The 26,161-nt window shown below is 32.5% G+C and overlaps 2 protein-coding genes across 8 annotated transcripts in view; one reads left to right on the top strand and one right to left on the bottom strand.

Moving 5' to 3' along the window:
* The window catches only part of LOC135797489 (uncharacterized), a 143,046-nt gene that overhangs the window by 75,651 nt on the left and 41,234 nt on the right, over positions 1–26,161 (bottom strand). The window lies entirely within an intron of this gene.
* LOC135796999 (protein sidekick-like) overlaps positions 1–26,161 on the top strand; it is an 83,820-nt gene that overhangs the window by 29,573 nt on the left and 28,086 nt on the right. For 2 of the 6 annotated variants that reach the window (XM_065309153.1, XM_065309148.1), the window contains exon 1: positions 19,561–20,118. The exons of 3 other annotated variants lie outside the window; for them this stretch is intronic. In XM_065309153.1, the coding sequence (XP_065165225.1) occupies positions 20,061–20,118 (58 nt within the window). In that variant the 5' untranslated portion in view covers positions 19,561–20,060. Of the gene's footprint in view, positions 1–12,339; positions 12,431–19,560; positions 20,119–26,161 lie in introns of those variants that run through there. One more of the 6 variants, XM_065309151.1, reaches the window with a different exon arrangement.

Genomic DNA, 26,161 nt, shown 5'->3' with positions numbered 1-26,161 from the left:
ATTTATACATAAATAAATAAAATTATTTCTTTTTATTTTGTTTTAATTAATTTATGAGAAAGAAATAGTGTTCAGACACAGGAAACGAAATACAATTTTATTTTATATCATTCTTCGGAAATAATCTTAGTTATTTTAGCAAACTTTGTGAAATTGAAATAAGAATTTTAATTTGAAACAAGCGTCAAACTTTTATACGTAAAAGTTTACAGTTAAATGCTTCTGGGACAACTGGAATCTTAAACTTTTTGCCGTTGACAATGCATTGTGTTTTTTTTAATGCTTAATGCTATTATTTGCTTTTTTTAAAACTTCTTCAAGAATAATTTACTATTTAAACAAAAGTTTCGTATTAAACTTCTTCTTAAACACTTATTTATTAATTTCTCTTCAATATTTTATTGTCATAAGAAGTTAAATGCTATTTTTAGTAATCAGCAACTGATTGGAACTAAAATAATTGTTTTAACTCAAAGATTTAAATTATTTACATTATTTACTTACATTGGCACTAGTTTCGTATTGTACGAGTAGTATTCGGCTACCTGATGATGCCACTCCTATTGTTTTTGCGGTGTCTTGAGGATGAGTAATACTCTGAGTTTTTGAAAATGATAATACCATCTTATTGTTGCACTTTACGCTAAGCGAGCTCATGCTTTTAGCTCAATATTCTATGCTATTGTGTATGCCTTGGGCTACTATTTCTTTTGCTCATGTCGCAACTTTAGGAAAAGCGGAAAATGCGAATATCTGAATATAACGAAAACCGTAAAGCACTCTGCGTCCTAGGCGGGTCTTATGACCTGAAACTCTCTGCTAACAAAGTTTTAACTCTTAGACACATTGATAAATAATTTACAAGCAATATATTTCTTTGCAACCCGCATATTTTCTGCCAGTATACACCTATATATGTGCAATATAATAATAATCCATATTTCACTTCAAATATTGCATTTTTAAAAGAATTGGCGAAATTGTGATGAAATGTTGAAGTTGAAAATTTGATTTTTAAATTTTAAATCTGATTAGAAAAGCATTAAACCAACGTTGTGTGTTTTTATATATGGCAATCAATTTTTTGTTCGTAAAACCTAAGTGCTCATGTGAAAAATTGTTATATTGTGTGTTTTTTACCTAACTGCAATTTCGATATAATCTTTTATTTGACCTACATTTTTTTATATTTCCATTTTTTGTGGCGTTTCCACTATACCGACATTGTTCCGTTTCAATATCCGATATTTGAGTTATGGCCGCTTCCATCAGTTCAGTGCGTTCATGTCAATTTATCCAAGTAGAGATATTTACAGATATTTACGTAACAGTTAGATCTATGTGTTATTATATAAATATATATGAAAAATCATTGTTGTGCATTTGCAAATAATTGCTATGCCGCAGGACAACATTTATTTTTGTTATTTTCAAATATTTTATTTCGTGCAAGTCTAAAATATTTATATAATAAAAATACATACATATATGACTATATTTTATTCAATTAACTTTGTTTATAGTGTTTGATATAAATAATTTATTATCTTTACAATTTGCAATGCACAAATGTAGTATTCACATGCACATGCTTAAGCAGCACCACAAAAGTGGCAATTTGAGTAATTTGTACTCATTGAAGTAACCACAGGTACTCGTAATGCTCGTATTTTATTGCGCGACAGTGCGAGAGTAGATAAATCTTATTTAATTAAAGCAGCCAGTCTCTCCAGACGTAGGTCAACCGCAAGTCTCTATGCAATCTTGGTGTATTGTAGGTTTTAAAGGCTTATGAGTATGTTCATTTGATATTATTCTTCGATAAAATTAAACGTGTATTTTAACATAATGTAAATTTGATTAAATTTACTTTAAAAAATCAGTTAACTGAAAGAATAAGAATAAAAATATGGGTGGTTTTATTAATATTGTAATATTGTTTAACTTTGTGTTATCATTATTGCATAAAAACTTTTAATTTAATGTTCAGGGCGAAATTCTGCGCTGGAAAAGTACGAAGGTACGCTAAAAAGCAAGCAGTTCGAATAATTGCTTCCAATATCGCGAGGAATTTTATATTTTAACGTTCCTTAATTAATTCTGGTATATAAATATGAAACATATTTCATGCTGCATCATGTTTTTTTAGGAACTTCTGTAGTGAAGATCTTTTCAACTAAATGCGCCAGCAACTTGCCGATCAAAGATTATGAAAGTTTGGAAAATTCTCTATGAGATCTTTTATAATTCGGAGTGAAAAGGTTCTAAAATCGTGTTTAAAAATGCAATTAATTGGACCTTTTTAATTTTTTGAGAGTTTTCTTCCATTGCGAATATCTTGTAAACTAAAAGAGATAATTAGGATCGCGTCGCAGCGTCTTAATCTACGGACTTTTCTCTATAAGATAGGCTAGTTAAAACGGAAATCTGAGAGATAAAATAGGCTAGTTATCCTTAATCCTTAAGAAAAAATGCCAAGGGGGGGTGCTTGATGATTTTTTTCGAGGATTTTCGATAATTAATATCTTTGAAACTAAATGAGATAGCAACCTACAAATTGCTGAATATGAAAGATTGGAAAATTCTCTATCAGATAAAGATTTAAAACAATAATATTTCCAATAGTAAAAGGTCAAAAAACGTGACTAAAAGTGCTAAAAAGTGACATTTTGCAATTTTTGCCCATTTTCTTCAATCGCGAATATCTCGTAAACTAAAAGAGATAAATAGGATCTGATCGCAGCGTCTTAATCTACGGACTTTTCTCTATAAGATAGGCTAGTTAAAACGGAAATCTGAGAGATAAAAATTTTTATCCTTAAGAAAAAAATGCCAAGGAGGGGTGCTTGATGATTTTTTTCGAGGATTTTCGATAATTAATATCTTTGAAACTAAATGAGATAGCAACCTACAAATTGCTGAATATGAAAGATTGGAAAATTCTCTATCAGATAAAGATTTAAAACAATAATATTTCCAATAGTAAAAGGTCAAAAAACGTGACTAAAAGTGCTAAAAAGTGACATTTTGCAATTTTTGCCCATTTTCTTCAATCGCGAATATCTCGTAAACTAAAAGAGATAAATAGGATCTGATCGCAGCGTCTTAATCTACGGACTTTTCTCTATAAGATAGGCTAGTTAAAACGGAAATCTGAGAGATAAAAATTTTTATCCTTAAGAAAAAAATGCCAAGGGGGGGTGCTTGATGATTTTTTTCGAGGATTTTCGATAATTAATATCTTTGAAACTAAATGAGATAGCAACCTACAAATTGCTGAATATGAAAGATTGGAAAATTCTCTATCAGATAAAGATTTAAAACAATAATATTTCCAATAGTAAAAGGTCAAAAAACGTGACTAAAAGTGCTAAAAAGTGACATTTTGCAATTTTTGCCCATTTTCTTCAATCGCGAATATCTCGTAAACTAAAAGAGATAAATAGGATCTGATCGCAGCGTCTTAATCTACGGACTTTTCTCTATAAGATAGGCTAGTTAAAACGGAAATCTGAGAGAGATAAAATTTTATCCTTAAGAAAAAATGCCAAGGGGGTGCTTGATGATTTTTCGAGGATTTTCGATAATTAATATCTTTGAAACTAAATGAGATAGCAACCTACAAATTGCTGAATATGAAAGATTGGAAAATTCTCTATCAGATAAAGATTTAAAACAATAATATTTCCAATAGTAAAAGGTCAAAAAACGTGACTAAAAGTGCAAAAAGTGACATTTTGCAATTTTTGCCCATTTTCTTCAATCGCGAATATCTCGTAAACTAAAAGAGATAAATAGGATCTGATTGCAGCGTCTTAATCTACGGTCTTTTCTCTATAAGATAGGCTAGTTAAATTAATATCTCTTATACTAAACCCGACAGCAGCCAATGAATTGTTGATTATGAAAGATTGGAAAATTCTCTATCAGATGGAAATTTAAAATAATTTAATTTAATGGGTTAAAAGGTTTAAAACCGCAACTGATAGTGCTAAAAATTGCAATTTTTCAATTTTTGACGATTTATTTCAGTTACAAATATCTCGTAAACTAAAGGAGATAGAGATAGGAACACCGTACAGTGGGCCGTACGAAGGCTCGTGTCAAATTAATTACAAATTAAATATATTTTAATCAAAGACTTTAGTATTTTTCTTATTTGTCTCATCCAAAATGCGGGACAAGCAAATGGCAGAGAAAACATACGAGGTCATACTATTACTTCTAGAATATATTACAAATGGTACGCCCAACCTTCCAGACCTTTGAACTGAGCATTTACTGGCCTATTTAACTTCGCCAAGCATAAAAGTTTTCGCTCGATATGCCAATCTCAAAATGTCCTGTCCAGCAAACGGAAACTTTACTTTTGCCTTTTGGGCGATGAAAATCAATATTTCAATTACTTTATGCCTCAGTCGTAAATACATAACAGTTAATAAAAAGATACCACTTTAGTGGGTCATTAAACAGGGATGCTTCGAGCAAATATCTAGCTATACTCGTATGCTCGCCGGGTTATTACCGGACTTCATAACCCAGAACTCTCCAATTTTACGATATGTTTACTCAAGTAATCACTATCATTAAAGTGACATATCAGAGTTGAAAATTGGATAGCGCATGAACTATGTACTTTATTGCTGAAAATTGTTCATTGTGTTATATTAAAATTATCTAAAAATGCGATTTTCAGGAAACGTATGCAAAAACTAACCCATCGTGGTAATCTCTACTTAAACCGGTTACAAATGACTTCTTGCAAAATAATCTAAGCCCCTATGAGTAACTATGAGGTAGAACAATAGGAGCATTGTTGAGTGGAGCATCTGCACCGAATGTCCATCTAATCCCCTTGTCAGTCAATTTTGCATAACATCTCCGCCTACTCCATTTTACTTACCCAAGCCGCAAACCGCTGTCTGACGCATTATACATTTATCATTCAACGCTGAAACGTAATTATACGCACGCGCCTAAATTTGTATGTGGTCCAATTTAAGGGATTCTAATGGCCGTGCTCCACATGCGTTGAAAAGCGTTTAAATTAATGTTTATACTGATTTTCTAAGTGGGCATTTTGAAATATTTATTTAGGGATTAATCTAAGTTCAAAAATTATATTTTTGGCATTGTAGGAAAACACATAAGGTGCATAATCCGTAAAATGGTTTTATTTTTTATTTACACATTAAAACCTGGTCAAGCGATTCTTTTTCCTATTTAAATTTTTTTTGCTGCTTAAGAAAAAGGCGAAAAAACAATTTTTATATAAAAAATTAGTAGAAATTTATTAAACTTTTATTAAATATATTTTTAAGTATTTTATTTTCTATATCTTTGGATTTATATAAACATGCAAATGATATTTAGAGTATTGCATGTTTAATTATAAACTTTTCAAACAAAAAGGCAAACCAGCATTGAAATTAAAACCTACGCAAAAGGAGCGCATCTGTTGATAACACATAGAACGTGAATCTAAAGTATGCATGTATATTCACTGCTTTCCAAGTGAACATTCATATTTCATTCCTTTTATAAAGATGCATGAAGCATTTTTAGCGTTTGTTTTTATAGTACTAGTAAGTACGCTTTACAAGCTTATTTTAAACTCAACTTTAGGAAGTAGCACTTTTTAATAAGTTTTATCAATATTTATAAAAATAAAAAAGTAATATGATTGAATATTTATTATGTCCAAAGCAGTCAAACGTCTAAAATCTATCAATAAATACTCGTATCTCGTATAATAAGAATAACATATGTGCTTCCTGGTAACTTTTAACTTACATCGCGTGTTATACACGTGAATGAGAAATAAGAAAATCTTTATTATAAGAAATAAATTGCTTTATCAAAACCTGTCAACTGTCAGCTGAAGAACTAAATTTTACGCAAAATGATAATGTACAGTTAATATACTTCCCTTTACATGCATTTTATTTGTTTTAGAACACAACGTAAATACTAAAGATATTAATCATATATTGCGGTCGTGCACAGTTGCCACATAAAATAAATTTTCGCTCTGCACTACTTATCTAGTGTTTGATCAGGTTGACAGTAATGCTCAACGAAGTAGAAGGAAAACAAATCGTTGAAGTTTATTGTGTAAAGCGCAGGTTATTTACCTAGTGCAACACGTAAAGGACAATATCATACTCTTTTAAATTCAAATATGTATTTTTATATTAGGATTCATTTTTTTTTATTTTATAAAATTTGGTAGATAATTTGATTTTAAAATTAAAATAGATGCAGTAGTGAATGATATAAGCTTCAACTTCTGAAAATTAATCATAGATTGTATTTTTATTTATTTTGTGTTCATGCGATGTTTGGAATGTCAGACAATCCCGCCCTGTATACAATATAAGTTGGTTCCACATTGCGGACATACCCGATAGACCAGCATAAAGGATCTGGGTCAACTGAAACTTGCCATGTCCTACTCTAGGCATAATTCCTTTATCCCTCGCGCTGCGCTTTTGTCATCTAATATTAAATGCATAAATGTATTTATGTAGTACGTTTATTTGTTTCATAGATGAAAGTAGAAAAATTCTCGTTTGATTATCTAATGAAAAATGGTTTTATCAAGTTAAATTTTTAATATGATAAGAACTCAGTAGTTAAAATTTTTATTATAAGCTTAGAACGATTAAATTCTTGTGTTGTGTGGGCTTGAGCTTTTAAAATGTAACATTTTTGTTTTTCAAAGTATTTACGAGTACACAATGTAAGAAATGATATTCTCAGCACGCTGCGCCGTAGATTTGAAAATAATAGCCAGTATCAACATCAAACTTGTTGCGATATAAAAATAAAATATCGCCCCCGAGGTTGATTGAAATGTTAAAGCTGTCGTTTCCAAACGCAGTATTGTAATATCCAAGTCATTTCCCGTGTTTCAAGGAATACTATAGCAAATTGATGCCCAATTTATATTGGGTATAAACCGGTATGTTCCGGGCCCAACCTTCTAAAACCGTGACTTGCGTGTGACAAACAGCAGGAAGTTATTATAGCGGAGGAAATAAAACCATTTCAAGAACAAAAATAAAAGTTTTCACCACAGAAAAGATATTGCTTCATTTTTGGAAAACTTGGGTTGTAATGAGATATTTACATTTCATTAGTATTTTTATTTCAATTCGTTATCGATGAATTGATAGTAAATTTTGTGTGCAATAAATTTTAAGGATTCATTTCAATTTATAGTCGAAAATATGACGTAGATTAGTTTTTTTTTTAATATTCTTTTACTGTGCACTATATTTTACTATTAAACTATCACTTTATTATTTCATCATCATAAGCTATTTATCAATAGTTTAAACGTAAATTTACCAAATATTTCCTGATCAAAAGAGGATTTTAATATAAAAAGCATTGAATACAACGACTTCTAACATTAATGATTTATATTTATGAAAATAACATTTTTCTCATTTAACAGATTTCATATCATTTCTGGAAGTTGTTTCAAGTAAAATTTATTCAATCCAAAAGTTTATATGATACATGAGGAAACAGGTGTGTGGGTGTAGGTATGTTTCATTTAATTGCGTTGTTTGCAATGCATTAACTCGCTGATGTAAATGGGATTGATTGATGAACAATAATTAATTTTGCTGAAATGCTTTCTGTAGCTGGAAAGCTAATTCATTGCAAGTACGACATATATAAGCGGGAGCAAATGGACATAATTTATCTCAATCACAATTCTGGGAAAGCGGTCCATCAACACACTATTCTTCACTTTCAGCCTTTACATTTTTTTGCTGTTAAAAAATAGTTACGCGTTCTTATTTAGGGGTAGACTTATCCATCATAACAATACATTCATTATTTGATTCATATTTATTTAAATATTCTGGATGACAGTTAGGGGGTTGATGTAAAACGTAAAAAGTTCAAGAGTAGTTTCTCGTGTTTTAGAATGTTGGGAGTATGCGTATGTTAAATGGAAATCCTTGTCGTCTTAATATTTAATGACTTAGAATGTGAAAATGTTCAGAGATTTGGATTAACGCACTTCAAGCTGTCATATTTAAATTTTAAAAAAGATGCAGGTAACTTTAAGAATATTTTTTAAAGTTTTTAAGTTCAATTTTCTTGCGAATTTTACAAATTCCATTTTTTTATATTACTTTGGTGTTAAATTGAGTTGCAATTCAAATTTATTCTTAAAATTATTTACTTCATTCGTTATACACTCATAAAAAACAGTTTTCTACGTTTTTCTACAATCACAAATTATATTAAACGCATCCACATGAAAAACTAAAAGAATATTGTTTCACAAATAAATTATACGTTCTAAATGAGTGTTTCCCTAAGTTATATGTAGCACGAGCGCATTGTTCATGAAAAACCTAGTTGTTATTCAGGTTGCAGAAACAAATAATCCCTGTATATATAAACTTTATCAGATTTTCTTGTAGTCAGACGGCAAACACGTGTTGCTGCAATTCTCGAGAGCTTTCTCGCTCGTACGAACCACACTTATAAACCCATGGGAAAGGAATTATGACCAACGCAAAGAAAATACGTGCTGCTCATTTGCCCTTTATAATTGTGTTGCGCAAAGCACTGCTAGAATATGCATAGTGTGCTGATGACAGCATTAGTTCTCTAATAGGATTATGCCCGCTGGTATCCTATTTTTAGGGTTGGGTCTACACCAAAGCAGGTACTAAAAATACCAGTGAAATGTGAAATTGCATATTTCGTAAAACTAGTGTTATTATAGTTTGATATATAAGAGAAAAAAAAATAGTGTTTTTATAGATAATACGAAATACAATTTTTATGGCTCGTAAATGTTTGACAGGTAATGAAATAACCTGGTACAGTCGTAAAATACATGGAATTATCACGTAGTCCTGTATTTTGCCCATTGTGGACTTTGTCGCTTTTATGATTTGTTTACCAACGTAATTACAAACTTAAGGCTGTTGTAGTAGATTTGGTGTTGTGTGCAGGTGACGGTCGAAATTGGTTCAAAGTTGCGTCACTTACTATACTGCCATTTAAACTCTGCAGAATATATTGAGTTAGAGCTGAAACTGGAATTTATTGTAATCTAAAGTTTTCCAAGTTGCAAGCCTTACAATTTATAATAATTAAGAGGATGTAGTCACAGCATTTGCCGCAAAGTGTCTAGACGTCATTTATCTTTTATTTTAGTTCATAAATAATCAAAAAAATGAGTTTTTATTTATGTTTTATTTTATTATGACTTGTTTTAAATAGCAGTAACTTAATACAGTCCGAAATTCTTCATTTAGCTTTATGTCTTTGCGTCTAACTTATTTCCTTATACAAATTTACAAAGTTAAATGAGAAGGAAAAAGTGGCGGAAAGTATTTGCATCATCTTCAAAGCGAGAACGTGTTTTCTGAGATGTTTAAAATGTGAAATTACTGGAGTTAAACTTTACATAGCTATTCAATAATTAAAAGAATTTGATTACTTGTTTCCCGGTTTGAGAATCTCACAACACATTCAGATTCTCGTCATCATTCGCCATTTCTGTATTAAATTTCAACAAGGTCATTTGCTTTATGTCCTTCATTTTCTTTAGTCGCTATTAACTTGAATGAATGCTTAGAATGTGCGAAGTTTGCGTCTCGGTGTTTCTTTTAATTTGCTTTGGCAAACAAAACTCAATTTCTGCACTTTTATTATTGCATTTAACGCGGAGTACATCAGTAAAGCTAACTCGCCGTTTCTGAACAGAATTAGGAGAGAAGAAATAGGAGTGCTTGAAATCGTTTTTTGCCGTTTCGAAAATTGCTGCCAACTCTCGTATAACTTAATTTATTAGGTACTATTTGAAGCAATACAAGTTTGGAATGTTTACTAACCCAAACTGATAATGTTTATTTTTTTTTGTTGTAAAATTTACTCCATTTTTTTAATATAAATGGTATTAAAATATTTCGTATATTGTTTTTGACAATAGAAGATGCGATAAATCATTCAGAATTTACACCTTGCTGTTGTTTTCGAGAGCTTAGAGGTCACAAACAAGAAGATAAATTTGAAAAATGCAGCTCTTCCTTTTTCCAACGCGTTTTAAATATTTTCTTCTTCTCTTATTCTGCCTTCACACGCGAAAAGTTCTTGCTTTCATCTTTCTTGCTTGACAAAATAACTCAACGATTTATCAACCCAAAGTTTTCGCCAAACGACAAAAGTTTTAGGAATTTATTGTTTGAGCTAGGAAACATCGCGCTGTGTACATGAGAAGCAACTCAAGTGTGGGTTACTGGAAAATAAAAATATATTACATGATTTGGTGTAAGTACATTATAAAAAACATCCATTAATGGCTCTAAAATTTTATAATTATATAATTATTAAGTTTTTGAAAATATATCCTGTAAAATGAATCTTCTGCAGCAATTGGGAATTATATTGCATGTGTAAGCATATGTCTTCAATGTGATACACCCCCGCAATGCTTGTTTCATATTGACAATTGACAATTCTTATATTGTCACGAATTCCCCGAAGCAGTTGATTAATGTATATGAAATGATCTCTGTAGAGAAGATTGATGATAGACATAAAACATCTTGACATACCCCAGCATAAGGATGTGCAACCTAACTACTATCAGCAAATTTTGTTTTTGGTTTACAGTACGCCACAACTTATTTTTGCGGTTGAGTTGGTAACTTACTCAATTCAAATCACAACTAAATTAATTCCACACAAAACATGAAATTTATCTACATTTAACTATTTTTTTCTTCGCAATCTTGGATCAAGGCTTTTGAGCTTTAATGTCACTATCTTATCTCAGTGCAAGTGCGAACATTACAACATAATATAACATGTTGAAATGTCTCCGCTGGGCATGCTTAACAAGTTTATGGTTCCTTAATGCGTATCTAAAACAAAGTAACGTATAAAGGCCATTAAGTTTATCGTGTATTTAATTACCTATTAAAGAGGCTAGTTAATTTAATGAAGTGGCAACTCAGATTAAATTTTACACTGTGGACACACTTTTATTTAAATTTTTCGTCAATATTTATATCAAATTGATGTTATAATTCGTATTATAATTAGCCTACACTCTAAGAAATATTTTATTTTATGCCCACACATTCAACTCTCGTTTTTATCTTCCTGGTTAAAAAAATTCAAACAGGCTCTTCAGTCTATAACAATATCGATTAGATAAAACCGATATTCTACAAGTTTATGAGTCATAATATTAAGTTAGCAAGTTAGTATCTAATAATTAATTACGTAGTTTAATTTTTAATTTTTTTTAGTTTGTTCAGCGTATTTTTTTAATAATTTTTTCTTGGCTGCTTTTCATTATATTATTTGTATAGAGTGTGCTAAATATTGTGCCAAACAAGCGCCTTTGCGTGACTAAAAGAATTACGAACCAGCGGGCAAACCTTTCAGACGTGCGTCAACCACAAAAGCAAGCAAAAGAAAGGATATTGCAAGTGATAATTTGTTTCCAGCTGGCTGGTACACCGTTCAGTGCGCTGAAATTGCTCTAATTGCCGCAATTACCGTTCTACTATAATTATATTGTATTCACCCTATGACAAACTAAAAGTTGTTAAGGTTTATAATTTACAACTTGTAAAAATTAACTTCAATTTTGATATGTACTTTGAATTTTTACATATTAAAACGTTAATTTGTAATTTTTTTTTTAAATTTGTCAAGTAAAGTTTTCATTGTTAAAAATTTAATTTTCTGTAAAAAAAATTTATTGCCCGGCGCATCCACTCTATAGTATCTATAGGAAATAATATTGTTTGTGAAAATATGAAAGAATATATGTGAAAAAATTTAATTATAGTTAAAATATTTAAATGAAACTTTGTAGAGTTTCTGCATTTTTTATAACAAAAATGAAATGAGTAATACGTGGAAATGCGCACATCTGGCCGAAACATTTTAAAAGCTGCTAAAAGTATCTTTTTTGAACCGAGTGTAGCTGAGCTGGCAATGTATCCATTTTTATTTTACGGCAAAATTCCGATTTTATATCTTCTATAAATTGTTCCTTTATTTAGGTTGTAATATTTTACAAGCGTGCTTTATGTCTCGTAACTCAAAAAAATAAAAGCGAAGAAGTTGTTCAACATATCAATAAACAAAGTATTCTAGTATTTACAGCTGCATCTTATAAATTTTGTATTTTATTGATTTGTTATTTATTGGAACCAATAGTATTAAAAATTAACCATTAGATTACAAAAGTGTTCAAAAGGCTTTGAATTTATTCTTATAGTAACACTATTTTTTTGTAGACCGACGTTGTAGACCTTAGATGTCCTGGCTACCTGAAAAACTCATTTTGTAAAGACGTGACTAGAAACTTTGATGATATTTGAACGTACAATCTTGTTACACATTACTTTGCGTTTCACGATATATACGAGTACGTATAATACTGCAATTTATATCTACACTATAAGATTATATCGAAAGATTTTCAATCTTTGACAAAAAACTTATAGTTTTTTTTTCTTTTTTACGAATTTACAGTATAAATGTGTCTGGTCTAAACTCAAATAAAAATTAGCTAAACATATAATGCATATAGTTAATATTGGTTGCATTTCCTAAGTTTAACACAAGAGACGATCCTGAATGCGTCCATGATCTTTGGGCGATCGTTACTGATTCATGTCTTCATGACATTCATGTGTCTAGCTTCTTAAAGGTGGCCGCGTTTACAGTAAGCTATAAACTTTATCAGTCGTCGCGCTCTGCAACCGCAAACTGAAATTACGAACCAAGATCCCACAAGTTGGGAGCTCGTAAACTCTAACCGGATTAAAGTTCACGACCTCAATTAAATTGACATTCAAATTGTGTTAGCAGGGCGTATGGTACAAAAAATGATATAATATAATATAATATAATATAAGCAAAAAAATTATTAAATACTACAAATTTAGACTTTTTTAAACTAAAACAACAATTATTCCCATTATAGCAGTACAATACCCAATTATTATTGCATATATTGCTTTATTGTTTTTATAAGACTTGTGCAAAGCCTTGTTTTCACGTCTTGTTGGTATTTTAAGTCTACACACAAAGAAATAAACTTGCGAAATAGAGTTTTTTTTATTTTCTAACTTTTTGTACCTTTTTTCTTCTTCTTTTACTTCTATAGAATACTCTGCTTGTGTTTCTTATGCTTTTATTGCTTTGTTGAACAAGACAACAATTTATCTCCTGAAAATGCGAGAAAATTTGCATTATTAATTAATGGCGTTAGCTAAATGTTGTTTTGGTTTCTTTTCACGAATGATTTTGTAAATTTACCGGGATGATTCTATAAGATTCTATAAATTTATTTTTCTATTGTTTCAGGTATGTTACATGGTGACCATGATGATGTCAACGCACAGTAACTATGTTATAATAACATTTTATCATAAATTTGGTAAATTTGGCTTGTCGAATAAGAAAGCTGTGTTCAGCATTAAATCAAATATTTGCGGCACTTAACACAGCAACGCATGCACAGCAAGTTCCTTTAAAGCGAAGCAGCTAAATGTAAACAACACTTGGAAAGAGTTTGTCGTTTCAGTGCAGACACAATGATTATCATGTTAACAAATCTATCCCAAAGGAGCAAACTCAACGAGCTAGATAAACGGAAAAACCTTTTTATTCTTTGCACACTTGCAAATGCATTTAAGAAAAGAGACTTTTGAACTACATTTTCTGGATTTAGTGTGAATTGGTCAAATAATATATTGAATCAGTTTACTATAAACAATTTATTTATTTATAGGCAAATCAAGTATGACTTACTACTACTTACCTGCTTAAACTTGGAATATTCACGTTATTGAACTAAATTTACTTCTAAAGTACTAAGTACTCTTAAGTTTAGTGTTAGTAGTGCGAAACTTTAAGCGATATTACTTGGATTGAATTTTAGGATAAATAATTGAATAAGAAAAACAACATAATACAAGTTTTCAAATGTCTCCTTTGGGCATACTCAACATGTGCATAGTTCTTTAGATATCTAATAGAGTCAATGTTATTTTATGGGCTATTAAAGTGATAGTTAATTTTAATGAAGTGACGATGCTGAACTAAGCTGAATTAAGCTATTTTACCAGAGTCGTCATTGCGGTGCATACTTTTTCCAGAAAAAAGGCAATAGCGTTTTGAGTAATTGTAAAACTGCTGTCAATGTTTTCAATTCGAAAATCTGATTTATTATTGGTACCTGGTACCCACAGAAACGTGTAATCAACAGAATCACCTTGGTCAAATATGCTTGAACACGTTTGCTGTCATTTCATGTGAGAACAAAATGTGGGTGTAAATCTTACTTATCGCCATCTCCGCATAAGCATAATATAAACTGCTGATCCGTAGATTTACAGAACAATGGCTTTTTTGGAGTCAGCGTTGTATCCAACATTTATTAAAAAATATTAAATACTAAGAAAGATTCTTGCAAAAAAGCAAATATTACAAGCAGGTTTCCTATTTTTTTCTCGTGTTTAGTACAGTTTGCTAAATTTTACGTTACAAACGAGTTTGCGTGACTAAAAGAATTACAACTGTAGTACAGTACCTCAGATATCTTTGCAATCCTGACAGAACTGACATAAAACAAGAATTCGAGGTGATAATTTGTTTTCCTTGGTGGTACATAGTATCAAACGACGAATGAATATATCCCCTATTGATAGCAAGTACTATGCTACGTTTTAATTACAGTACATCATAAACAATATAAAAATTTAGCTAAATTCAATTAATAAATTACGTTCTACGAGCAAATAACTAAAATTGCACAAAAAAATGTTTAATAAAAACATTTAATTCGCTTTAGTTGTTGATTTTTAGATTTTTAGATTTGTTTTACTGATGGACATGTGATATTATCTCCAAATCTCTAGTAAAATGCGTGTAATTATTCATGACTGAAACGTATGCGCATTTTATTTAAAAGTGTTTGCATCAAAGCTTACCAAAAAGCTTACTAAATACAAATGTAAACTATTATCGGTAATAATCGTTTAATATTTCATGCTTCTGAGGTAGCGCAAGTTTTGATGCGTTAAACACGTTTTTAATTAACATTATTAAAAAAATTTGAAGGATTAGTATATAAATATATACCTACCGTTATGTAAATAGATAGAAAATGCTGTTTGGCACCTAAATAACCCTTTTGGTGTTTCCAGCATGTTTGAAAATGAACAAAATGAAAATGTGCATTTTAACAACTTGCAAATGCAATGAAGTTATTTTGTGGGCATTTTACTATGCCTAAAGGATCCATAAAAGGTTCCTGCATACTAACCCCAAACACTTTTATTCCCCACGGGAAACGGATAACCAAAAACAACCCAAACTTGCTCTTCGTTCATAGCTTTTAGCGTAGGTATGTGTTTTCCTATTAGTCCCAACCCCAATTCATTCCTCTGCAGTTTTCTCAACTGAAATGGCTCTTATAAAACTAGTGTACTATTACTTCTATACTTCTATTACCTACAGGTTATTAAACGTTTAAATATTTAATTTATCACTATTAACATAAACATTTTTTTAGTTTTAAAATTTTTAAATTTTATATTGTTACGGAGTTCATATTTAACAAGCACCTACCAAAAGAAAAGTGAATCTTTTCCAGATTTCTCTTCAAGCGGTTTTCGTGAGGTAATAAATTACGTGAGAATAGCGTTTTCAGCCCATTGTAATAGTATGAAAACGATAGCACGAAAACGCGGTAGCGAAAAAGTTTTCTTTCCTATTCTCGGTGGCATTATTGTTTTCTTTCCGACACCAATAAAGTACTTCAAATAAAGTTTTATGTCGTCGGTGTCTTAAATATTGAAATATGAATTATTAAATAAAAGCAACGCATTTTTGAGAGTTTTTAAATACGAAATTGTCCTAAATGAAGAACAAAAAGTTGATGGTTGTATTTACAAAGTGGTGGAGTGGGTTGGTAAAGGCTCGTAAAGCAAACGCACATCAAATATTTAAAAACGCTTTTCACAATCAGCACCCGGCATGGTAAAGCAAAGATTTTTCTTTCATTTTCGCTTAGAACTGAAAGAGGCTGTTTATGTGGAGATCATTAAAACGGAATTATTAATTGCTTGCATTGCCTTGAGTTTATCTTGATAAGAAATGTCGTTTGTACCTTACTTTTATAAAAACACAAGAAAACGTTTTTTTGTTTTTATTTTTACTTTAAATTGTACCTATTGTCTGTTACTAAATAATTATATGTTTTGTGATACATTTTGTTTGACAAAAAAGACGAATACGTCTTTTTGTATCTGATTCTGTAGCAGATAAAGCGGTTATATAATAATACCGTATATACAAAAGATGTTATCAGGTCAACAAGACCGGAAGGTTGGTTATACACTAGAAATTAATATGGATTACCATCAGATTAGTGGTTAAAAATGTACGTGCTTTTGAAAGCTTATGAGAACATGTTGCATGTTGAAATACCGTTCTCATATAAGTTACCCAACTTCCTTCAGAGCTTTCTAGGAAATTGTTCAAAATATAAAAAATAAAAAATTTCAACAACACTCAGTGTATATGATTTTACTGCAACGCAGCATAAAACGTACAGAAAATATAACAGAAAGTGTTATCCGCAAGTGCAAATGACAATTTTATTGTTGAATCATTGCTTTTACTACTTTATTTGTACAGATAGAAAAATAATATAAAAATCTTACGACAGGCACATATGTCGTCGCAAACAGCAACAACAAACACAGATGTATTTTTTAATATTGTCACGTACGGACGTTGAAATTTCGATATAAAATTCGGCGACATTCTGCAGGTATTGCTGTCCCGAACGCTTCATTGCTTGTCAACTCTGTAAAGTAATGTGTATATTTAGCCTCTAATTATAGTCTGTCTCGTCGGCGGACTTTTATAAGCTTTCCATGCTAATTATAATTTGAGCCTCTAATGTAGTCTAGAACTCTAGAATATCAATTTCTGTGTTGCAAGGAAAACCAGCGTATGGTATTTTGCTATAATCACAAAACTTCTAAATTAGTCTATAAATCTAATTTCTAGGTTCAACGTTGAATTATAATACATTTGGCGGGTTAATATTTTGAGTACTAACAAAAGTTTTAGCTGTTTCTTCAAAATAGAAGTAAATTGTAAGAAATACAATTAATTTATAGTCAAAATGAACGGAAATTGTAACAAAATATAAAAAAATCAAGGATATTAAGTTTATAAACTTTTAACCGCGATATTTTTACTTTTTCTTATAAATGCTTCAAAATAATTTTTTTCTGTAGTTAGATAATTGTGTAGGTGATATTTTTATGTTGATATTCTTTCAGGAGGTTCTTAAATGAACAATAAAACTTCCTGGTTCAAATATTACGAGTTTTTTTCCCTGATGATGATGAAGAATAAGTAAAATGATCAAAAATATTATTTCTATTTTGCATATTCGCGTTTCTAAAATTGAAGCACCTGCATTTCCACCCCGTGGAAGCAGCGAATAAATAATCTGACTACTGACTACACATAAATTTCATCACAGTTTGCTTTAGCTTCCAGCACGGTCGGACACATGTTGCCACGATTCTCGAGAGCTTTTGTGGTTGAGGTTTTCTCTATACTCTCGCACACCTCACTCATAAACTCTCTCGAGAGCAAATTTTGCCGGGAATAAAAAAGTACGTGACGTAAATTAACAACTGAATCGAAACAACTCCAGAAAATGTAACAAATAATTTAATTTCGAAAACGCGTGGAATTTGCGAACAAAAATTAACAAAAAGGCAGCTTATAATTTAAGCATAAAGCAAACAAATCGATGATTAAAGCACGTCCGGCGCTGTGTGATAAAAATTATATAAACAGATTCACCAAAACCCAAACGCAAAACCAAACAAACATTTAAATAGCATTGTAGCTGCCAAATATTACATATTTGTTTTGATATTATGCGTAAATTACATTTGGCTATATCTAAATTTTACTTGAAATAATAAGTGGGCAATTGCTTCGCTAACCTGCAATAATTATAAAATATAAATTGGAAATATTGTTTTCGTAATAAATTAATATGTGATTGATTAAATCCTATCTACTTTATGCACAAACTTTATTGTCAAATATTTCATTTATTTGCGTAATTGGAAACTATATGAAACAAAATATTCGGAGATAAAACAATGGTCTACCCTCAATATAATTTGGACTATTCTGAAAAGGATTAATCCCTTGAATACTTGAATTTAAATGGTGGAGTTGCCTTCGTGAAATTCCGTATCATACTAGCCACAACTGGAACCAAAACTTTAGGGGGAAAACTTGAAAGTGAATATATTCCTAGTTGTGTGATCGTAAATCATAAAATTTCTCCTAACATTCGTATCGAAACCCAAACATGATTAATATTCAACATATTTTTATTGCTGTTGGTGTTTTATGAGGAAATATTTAATTACTAAAACATAAGATCGCTTGCAACTGCATTTTGTATGCTGGGTTTACTAGCGCGGTTGTATAACACATCGGGGAATTGAATATATACAGATAATTAATTAACTATTAATGACGCAGCAACGAAGCGTGAACACCACCTTTGAATCTAACTTTCACGGCGTAAGGGTAAATATCAGATAAGCAAGGTGGAAGGATGGCAAACAGCTTCTACCGCACGGCTTTATTAGTTGCCTCAAACGAGGATGTCGTTCATCCTTGTTCGAGGAGAGCTTTTGATGCTGGAATGGAGACTCTGCCGTTAGCTATGTTTACCTTTGTCATATTTACGCGGTGTCCACGCATATTTACATGCTTATTTAGTGTGTCGAACGCTATGAAACACTTTTACACTTCAAGGCAACATGTTTCAGTTTGCAGCTAATTAGAATGCGAGAGCATGCATAAGATTTGTTTCGCATCAGTCATATTCTTCGCGGAGTATCCGGAAAGGTGCGCGCCTGGCTGCTCTATATTAATGAAAAGTAGAAAGGGGCGTCAAGGGCACTAATTGCTATCTACTAGATTATGTGTCGGGGTAATAACAGGCTCCGAATATAAATTGACTACACACGCGCAGATATTGCGAACGGAAGTGACGAAGCGAAGAGCGTGAAAACAGTTGGCGTTGACGGCGGCGGCGGTTGCCGCCTGCAATGTTGATTATGCTGTGGTTTTAAGACAGTTTGGTACAAGTGGGAATTACTTTGTGGTTGCCACTGTAGTATTTCAATAATACTTGTGCATTTTCGATCAATATTTCAACAACTGTCACATTTACACAACATTTACGAATATAAAAGTCTAGTTCTAGTATTTATACACAATTTCCGCATATTTGTATGAAATGCCTGACAGAGATTAGAGTGTGACAAAGTGTTAAAGATCGATGTCCGAATGGGGGAGGCTGGTCTGGCGGCGGTGACTTCCGGCGTTGCCGTTGAGATGGCGCCAGGCATGCTACATCTAGGCGTCCAGCAGGAAAACAGGCGGGCGGCGCGACGCATCGCCGACGGCTTGCGTGCAGTTTATCGTTAGACACCTTGCTGCTATCACGTCGTTCCGCGCCACACTCACTCGTTGGCACCGTCTGAACGACCACGCAGTGCGTTGAGAAAAAATTTGTTGGTGTTGGTCATCGGATTTTGCAGCGTATGCAAAACGGGTCAATCGGATTTACTAGTTATTTCACACAGCATACATCCACATCTAAAACAAGTTATTTAGAATTGTGTCATCGGTTGGAGACAGAGCTAGAAGTAATTATAGACATATCCTCTTTAAATATTTATATTTACAATGTGCGGATAATATAAGTGTGTGATTACGGTAAAATGCAACTGATTATTAACTCTGTGAGTGTATAGTTTATTCCTGCTACAGACTTGAGACACAAATGGAAAATTTAACTTAACCTAGCTACAACCGCACCGTCGGATTGATAAGAAAATGTTTCTCGCCACGTTTGTCATCTCCAGTACGAATAAATGCAGTGCTGTGCTTAGATATGAAGAATCAGCTCACTAAATTGGATTACAATGAATGCATCGATATTTACCAGAATTTTGGGACTCTGCGCGCATCTATTGTTTTCAGGTGAGAATCTAGGCCAATTAGCACCACGTGCACAAATGCTAATTTATGCAAGCAGCTCGCAATAAACCAATCATCAAGTTGGCCATCATGTCGATAAGCGGGTGGTATCAATACGCAGCATAGATAATTGATTTGCAAAGTGATGAGATTTTAATTTATGTGCAGGATGCGTACAAAGCAGACACAAAAATAAAATACACGCGCGTCGCTTGTCTCTGTGGTGGTGGAACAAAAGTGAGAAATCATGTCTCGTGAGTGCGTTCGAATAACTTCACCCAGACGTGGTAATTCATCCCAAGTTTGGTTTGTCTAATTTGCTCATTCGACCAAAGCCACGTAGCGACGGTACGTGCTGCTTGGATGCGTCTTGGGTGGCGACTGTTCTTCTTTCCCAATTCACCCCTCGAATTTCGCTCACGTTTCCTCTATTATAACTTTTTAGAACGGCGCGCGTGGCTATTTCAGAGCGCATGAAAAGGAGTACTTTAATTAATGACTGATTAAAATCTCTTTCGGTTGATGAGAGCGAGAGCCGGGCACATGTCGGGTTATTTGTTTGCTGCAGTTTTCGGTTCGGCCTTGGGCTGAATAGGTAATTTGCAAAAAGTAAGCGATGAGAACAACGCACCCGGAGTAATTGATTAATTTCCCCTGGCGATGAGAAATGAATTAAACGGACGAAATCCGAGTTTGCTACGGGATTACACCCCTACCTGAGTTTTATGATTTAAGCCTGGAGAGGTGTTTTTTTTTTCATGGGAGGCTGATAAAATATTCGACAGATTAGAATATTTTAAATTCAATAATTCAATTTTTAAAAATAAATAAATATTTATTTCGGTTTTTTATGTTTTTATTCAACTTAATACCGTATTAAATGAAAGAGGATGCGTAATTCATAGTTCAACTGGTATCTAGGTATATTAAAATATATCATCATGATATTTTGAAACAAGTAGTGACTGCCCAACACCACCCCCTGCTCAATTACTTATAGTATATTATTAAAATGATGTTTTGCCACTGAAATCAACAACTGAAAATCTCAAAAACGTTCGTCACGCATTATATCATCGTTAAATGTCATGCGCTGCAGACGGACATGTTGAACTTTTATTTTTAATTCGTGCTATTTACGTCTTGTACCATTATTTAGTTGAAACTTACGTTGTGTGTACGCAGCTATCGAATTCAAAATCACATCTGACATATATTTATTATTATTATGGTTATTTTTATGGCTAATTATACCCTGTGCTAACCTCGCGTTAATGTTAAAATGTCTAATCGATATATTAAAAAAACAAGTAACTATAAATATACTTACGTAAACGACGGGGTTAATAAGCGTATTTATAATTAAAAATTCATAATAATGGGTTTAGCATGTACCTATACTCTGCTAACGTATTGAATGTATTTTTGGAGTCAACCGCATGAAGGGTTCACGTCATTACATATTACATGATATTTGTGGTCGTTATTTTACCATTATTATTGGAGCTGATGCGTTTGCCTATTAACTAATAATAGGAACCAATTAAATTAAGTATTGTTTTATATTTATATATTTATAGACTTGTGAAACGTTATTTTTAACACAAGTCGCGTTTCGGGGCATGGGAATAACACAAAAGAATTGTATGTCAATATTTTGATTTCATTACAGAAGAAATTCGATTTATTCTTGCATTTCTTCGATTTCCTCTGAGAATATAATAGGGAACTTCATATACTCGTATTTGGTCAGAAACTGAAATACTACAAATCGTCGCTTATGTTGAATGACAGTTTTCCGATTACTAGCAATTTGTTTCAGCGAGTACATTAACAAAAGATTCAATGTGTTAGTTCCTGTCGGAATGACATCCAATGTTTATTAAAATATATCCCAATGTGACCTTTTACTCTCATTGGAAATGTGAAGTAGAATAAATTATACATTCCACATTTCGAAGCGAAATGTGCAAACAGTTAATGAAGATTTAATAAAAGTTGCCCACCGATTAATTGCAGGCGGCAGGAGTGAATAATTAAAGAGAATTTCAAACATCTCGTGCGTAAAGTTCACGCTGACCTAATGATTGATTAATAATTTAATGAGCTCGGAAATTCTTACCAAGTCATTTCGAACTTTATTAATCATAAAATTCGCAATGTGTTGACATTTGCGCGAAACTTTTCTGCAATTTACGCAGGCTTGATTTAATATTTAGCGAAACGCTAAATATTTATCATGGAACTTATAGAAAAGTTTAAAAATATTCAAAACGTCGGAAAATTACACAAATTTTTGTACATTAATTTATTTCGTTTAATAATCGAAAATATTTATCTTGAAAGTACAGAAGCAATTAGGAATTAAATTAAGAGTTGCAATTACTTTAGATTTTTAATGTCACCACTGTGCAAAATTGGATAAATCTTGTTTAATTAAGGCGGAGAACTTCTCAAGACAAATGTCAACCGCAAGTCGCAAAGGAATGTTAACGAACCCACCAGTTGGAAAGTATTTCAAATGCTTTGCATTCCTCATGCGGGGCAGGAATTTTCCGGTTTTGTAATGTACTTTCATAGCTCGATTGCAAATTTTTTGAATATCATTTATCTTAAATTGTTAATGTACAATTTTTGTATAATTAAACACACAATGAATATACTTGAACAAATTGTTAAGATTTTACGATTTCTATACGTGGCTTTAATTAAAACTTGAATTAAAGCCCTAACAATGCGTATTATGCTTTCTTTTATCATTCAACGCTTAGAAAAATTTATTTTACTACTTGTACGCGCATATTTTTTCAAACTTTATTAATTAAAATTGTTTTTCCGTGGAAAGAATTGAAATGGATAGCGATCAATAGCGACCCAGTTGCCAAGAGAGAAACATATGTATTTAATTTAATTTCTATGGAAATTGAGAGCTTTGAATATGGATCGAATGAGGATTTCAATTACATACTGAGCTGTAAGTATGCTCGGATGCCCGAGATGTATCGATGCACTTGAAGATAATTAGTGATCTTATTAAATTCTGCTGATGCATATATAATCGAAATTAATCCCAACACCCGTATTTATTGATATGTTGTCACTGGATGCCTATAAGTAAAGAGTATTTCATCGCCATTTTGAAACAGACCGAAATTGATTTTATCATGGAACGCAGCCAAAAAGTAAATTACTAAATCACGAGCGTAGGTACACGATAATAATTCAATAACTATTGTTTTGAAATCTCCGGTTATTCTTCGGTTATCCTTATTCAAACTATCCGCATGGCGTCGTTTGTTTGCGCTCAAAGAATGACTTTTGTTTTCCGTTGCGTAATCACATTATACAGGGCGAAGACGGCGGCGGGCGATGGCAGTGGTGGTGCCACTCTTGCGAGCGTCCTCCTTTTGTCTCCCGTTCGCCGCCACCGCATTTCCACATTTTGTTTTTCTCATCGGATTATATTCCCCCTTTTCGAGTCAAGTGCCAGGCGTGCTTTCTGCAGCGAATGTGCGCGCGATTCGCCGGCATCCAAGTGCGATTATTCTTCGTTAGTGTTTGCGACTTCTGATTTGTTGCACCAAGTCATTCATTTCGCGAAAACAGATCGATAAATTAAAAATGAACTTTTGCAAATGTTTTCTCTACTCGCAGCACTAGATACGAGCCGTTAAAAACATTTCAAAATTTATTTTGTGTTCAGTGACATGATGCAAAGCATGTTTTGAAAAATTCTGGCGCCATTATCCGAGTTGGCTATCGTGTATTCAAATTAATTCAAATGTTAACCACTGCGTATGACCCTGCCATGTGTCCGCGGCGTTTATGCGGCGTGGCCTTCTTTGTGGCCAGCGAAGAATTGGAGTTGGAGTACGCACGGTCATTTTACAGAGATGTCGCATGCCAAATTCTCATTTGGCCGCACAGGTCGTGCACCCATTGTTACTAATACACAAACGCATTACACGAATTACCGGGAGCACGCATAGTTCAACCACATCTCAAATATTCATATGCAACGTGATAAAAAATGCCACGCTTTCAAACACTGTTTTTTTCTTCCACCTAGAAACACAGGCAACATTAGCAAAGTTTAATGTTTGAGTTATGAAACAACAAGCGACGGTAACAACTTTACATTTGCCTAGGTAATGTGTAATTTTTTAATTCTGCTTTGGAAAGTATTTCTCATAAAAACAGAGAAAATAAAATTAGATTAAAAATGGTATTAATATGTTTTTGAGTTAAGGGTTTAAGTAATAACTAATAACGTGGGAGATGATTTTTCTTATGAGCGTTTAATATCCATAAGTGCCTCTGTAGCGTTGCCAGTGCCACGAAAGTTGTTTATCTAAAAGTGAAATACACTCTAGCAGCACTCCCGAGACGCTGTAGTTATGAAGTATTTCAGAATTAAATTGCGGCCCGCACACCGCCTAATATGACTAATATCCCAGCGGGGTATGGAAGTGGTCTGAAATCGCTTATTGAATTGCAACATTTCAGCACCAATCAAACAGGTACCAAAAGAAAAACATGCATCATGCAAATATGCACAAACTTCAACTTTTCAAATTTTAAAAATTTTAAAATTATTTTAGATTTTTATTTATTCCCAGAAATAAATAAATATTTGACGTGAATTAAATGAAAACCAAATAAATTTTTATTTTTATAACAAGTTCAACGCGTTTCTCGATGATTTTCCGACAAAAAAAGTAAAAAAAAAGGCGAATATTGAAAAATGATTCAAAAGTTAAAAAAAACTTGATTTTGCTTATGAATTATGGTAAAATGTTATCTAGCATTGTCGAATAGATAATAATACATTATTGTTGCACTCTACGTGACAAGATTCGGGCTTTTAACGTGACATTTCTTACGCTTCTGGCTATAAGAATTTCCGAAACGTGGAAAATGCGCAATTCGAAGAGATGAAAAAAGCCAGCATCGAGCAACCACTCATCCTGAAGCGTTCCCAGGTTCTCAACCATGTATAAATCTACTCTTCTAATACAACCTCCCAACCACTTCTTGGCATCTGACAAAAAATGGACTAAAATATTCTCCAGACTCTTCCAACAAAAAAAGCTATAGTGTTCCGAGCACCCTGTGTCTATGTATAACTTTTTTACAACAAGCAAAAAATAAACTTCGTGCGGTACCACCGCAAAGTTATTTAAAATAAAATATGTCGTTGGCAGTTTCTACCGTTATCATAAAAGAATCAAACTAACTTGTGTTTGGGCACCTTGGCCGCTGCTACTTTTAAAACTGAATTAATGGGAAAACTTCTCGGTACACAAAATCCACGCCCAGCGCCATCAGACAAGAAGCGTTCTAGGTCTTTCTGCGTGCGCCTGACACGGGGTGTTGAGAAGTATGACATATAGACCGAATCACAAGTGAAGACGCCATGATTCTCACTTTGCCATGTTCTGATTACGCAAGTGTAGTCACCTAAGTCACTTATACATTCCCATATCAACAAAAAATATTTATTTCTCATTTTTATCAAAATACGTGAAGCCGACTCTGTGAAAATTAATATTTAATCAATGTCCAACTGTAAACTAGTTTCTCTCCGTACCTAATGATTAGCTAGCTTAGTCTATAAAGAATTAATCAACAAAACCGTTTCACTTGCGCATCTTCATGAAAATCCTTCCTTTGTTGACTGGTCGTCAAAGTGAACCAAAGCGAGAATAACAAACTGTCTTATTAGGTGCAGAAAACTCTCGTTAGCGACACGGTCATTACAGCGGAATTAATAATGATTGTTGCGTGTTAAGCTTGACGGAGAATAAATATCGCAACTTTTCACAAATAACTACGAGGTAATGATTCGGTTTCGTGCCCGGTTGGAATAAATGGCTTAATTTGCGAGGATATCCTGATGATACAAAATAAAACACAAAATATTCCCGAGTCTCCTGAGTTGCTGAACTTTTTTTAGAAAGATGTCATTTATTTTTACAACAACTACTTAACTACTTGGGCCTTGGAAGTATTCAACTTTGTCTATTATTCATTGCACTCGGATGAG

This window comes from Atheta coriaria, unplaced genomic scaffold, assembly GCF_025399875.1.
Source record: "Atheta coriaria isolate IRGN ID8LTWV9N9 unplaced genomic scaffold, Caltech_Dcor_3.1 hic_scaffold_8_pilon, whole genome shotgun sequence".
NCBI lineage: Eukaryota > Metazoa > Arthropoda > Insecta > Coleoptera > Staphylinidae > Dalotia > Dalotia coriaria.
This window is presented reverse-complemented; position numbering and strand designations above follow the sequence as displayed.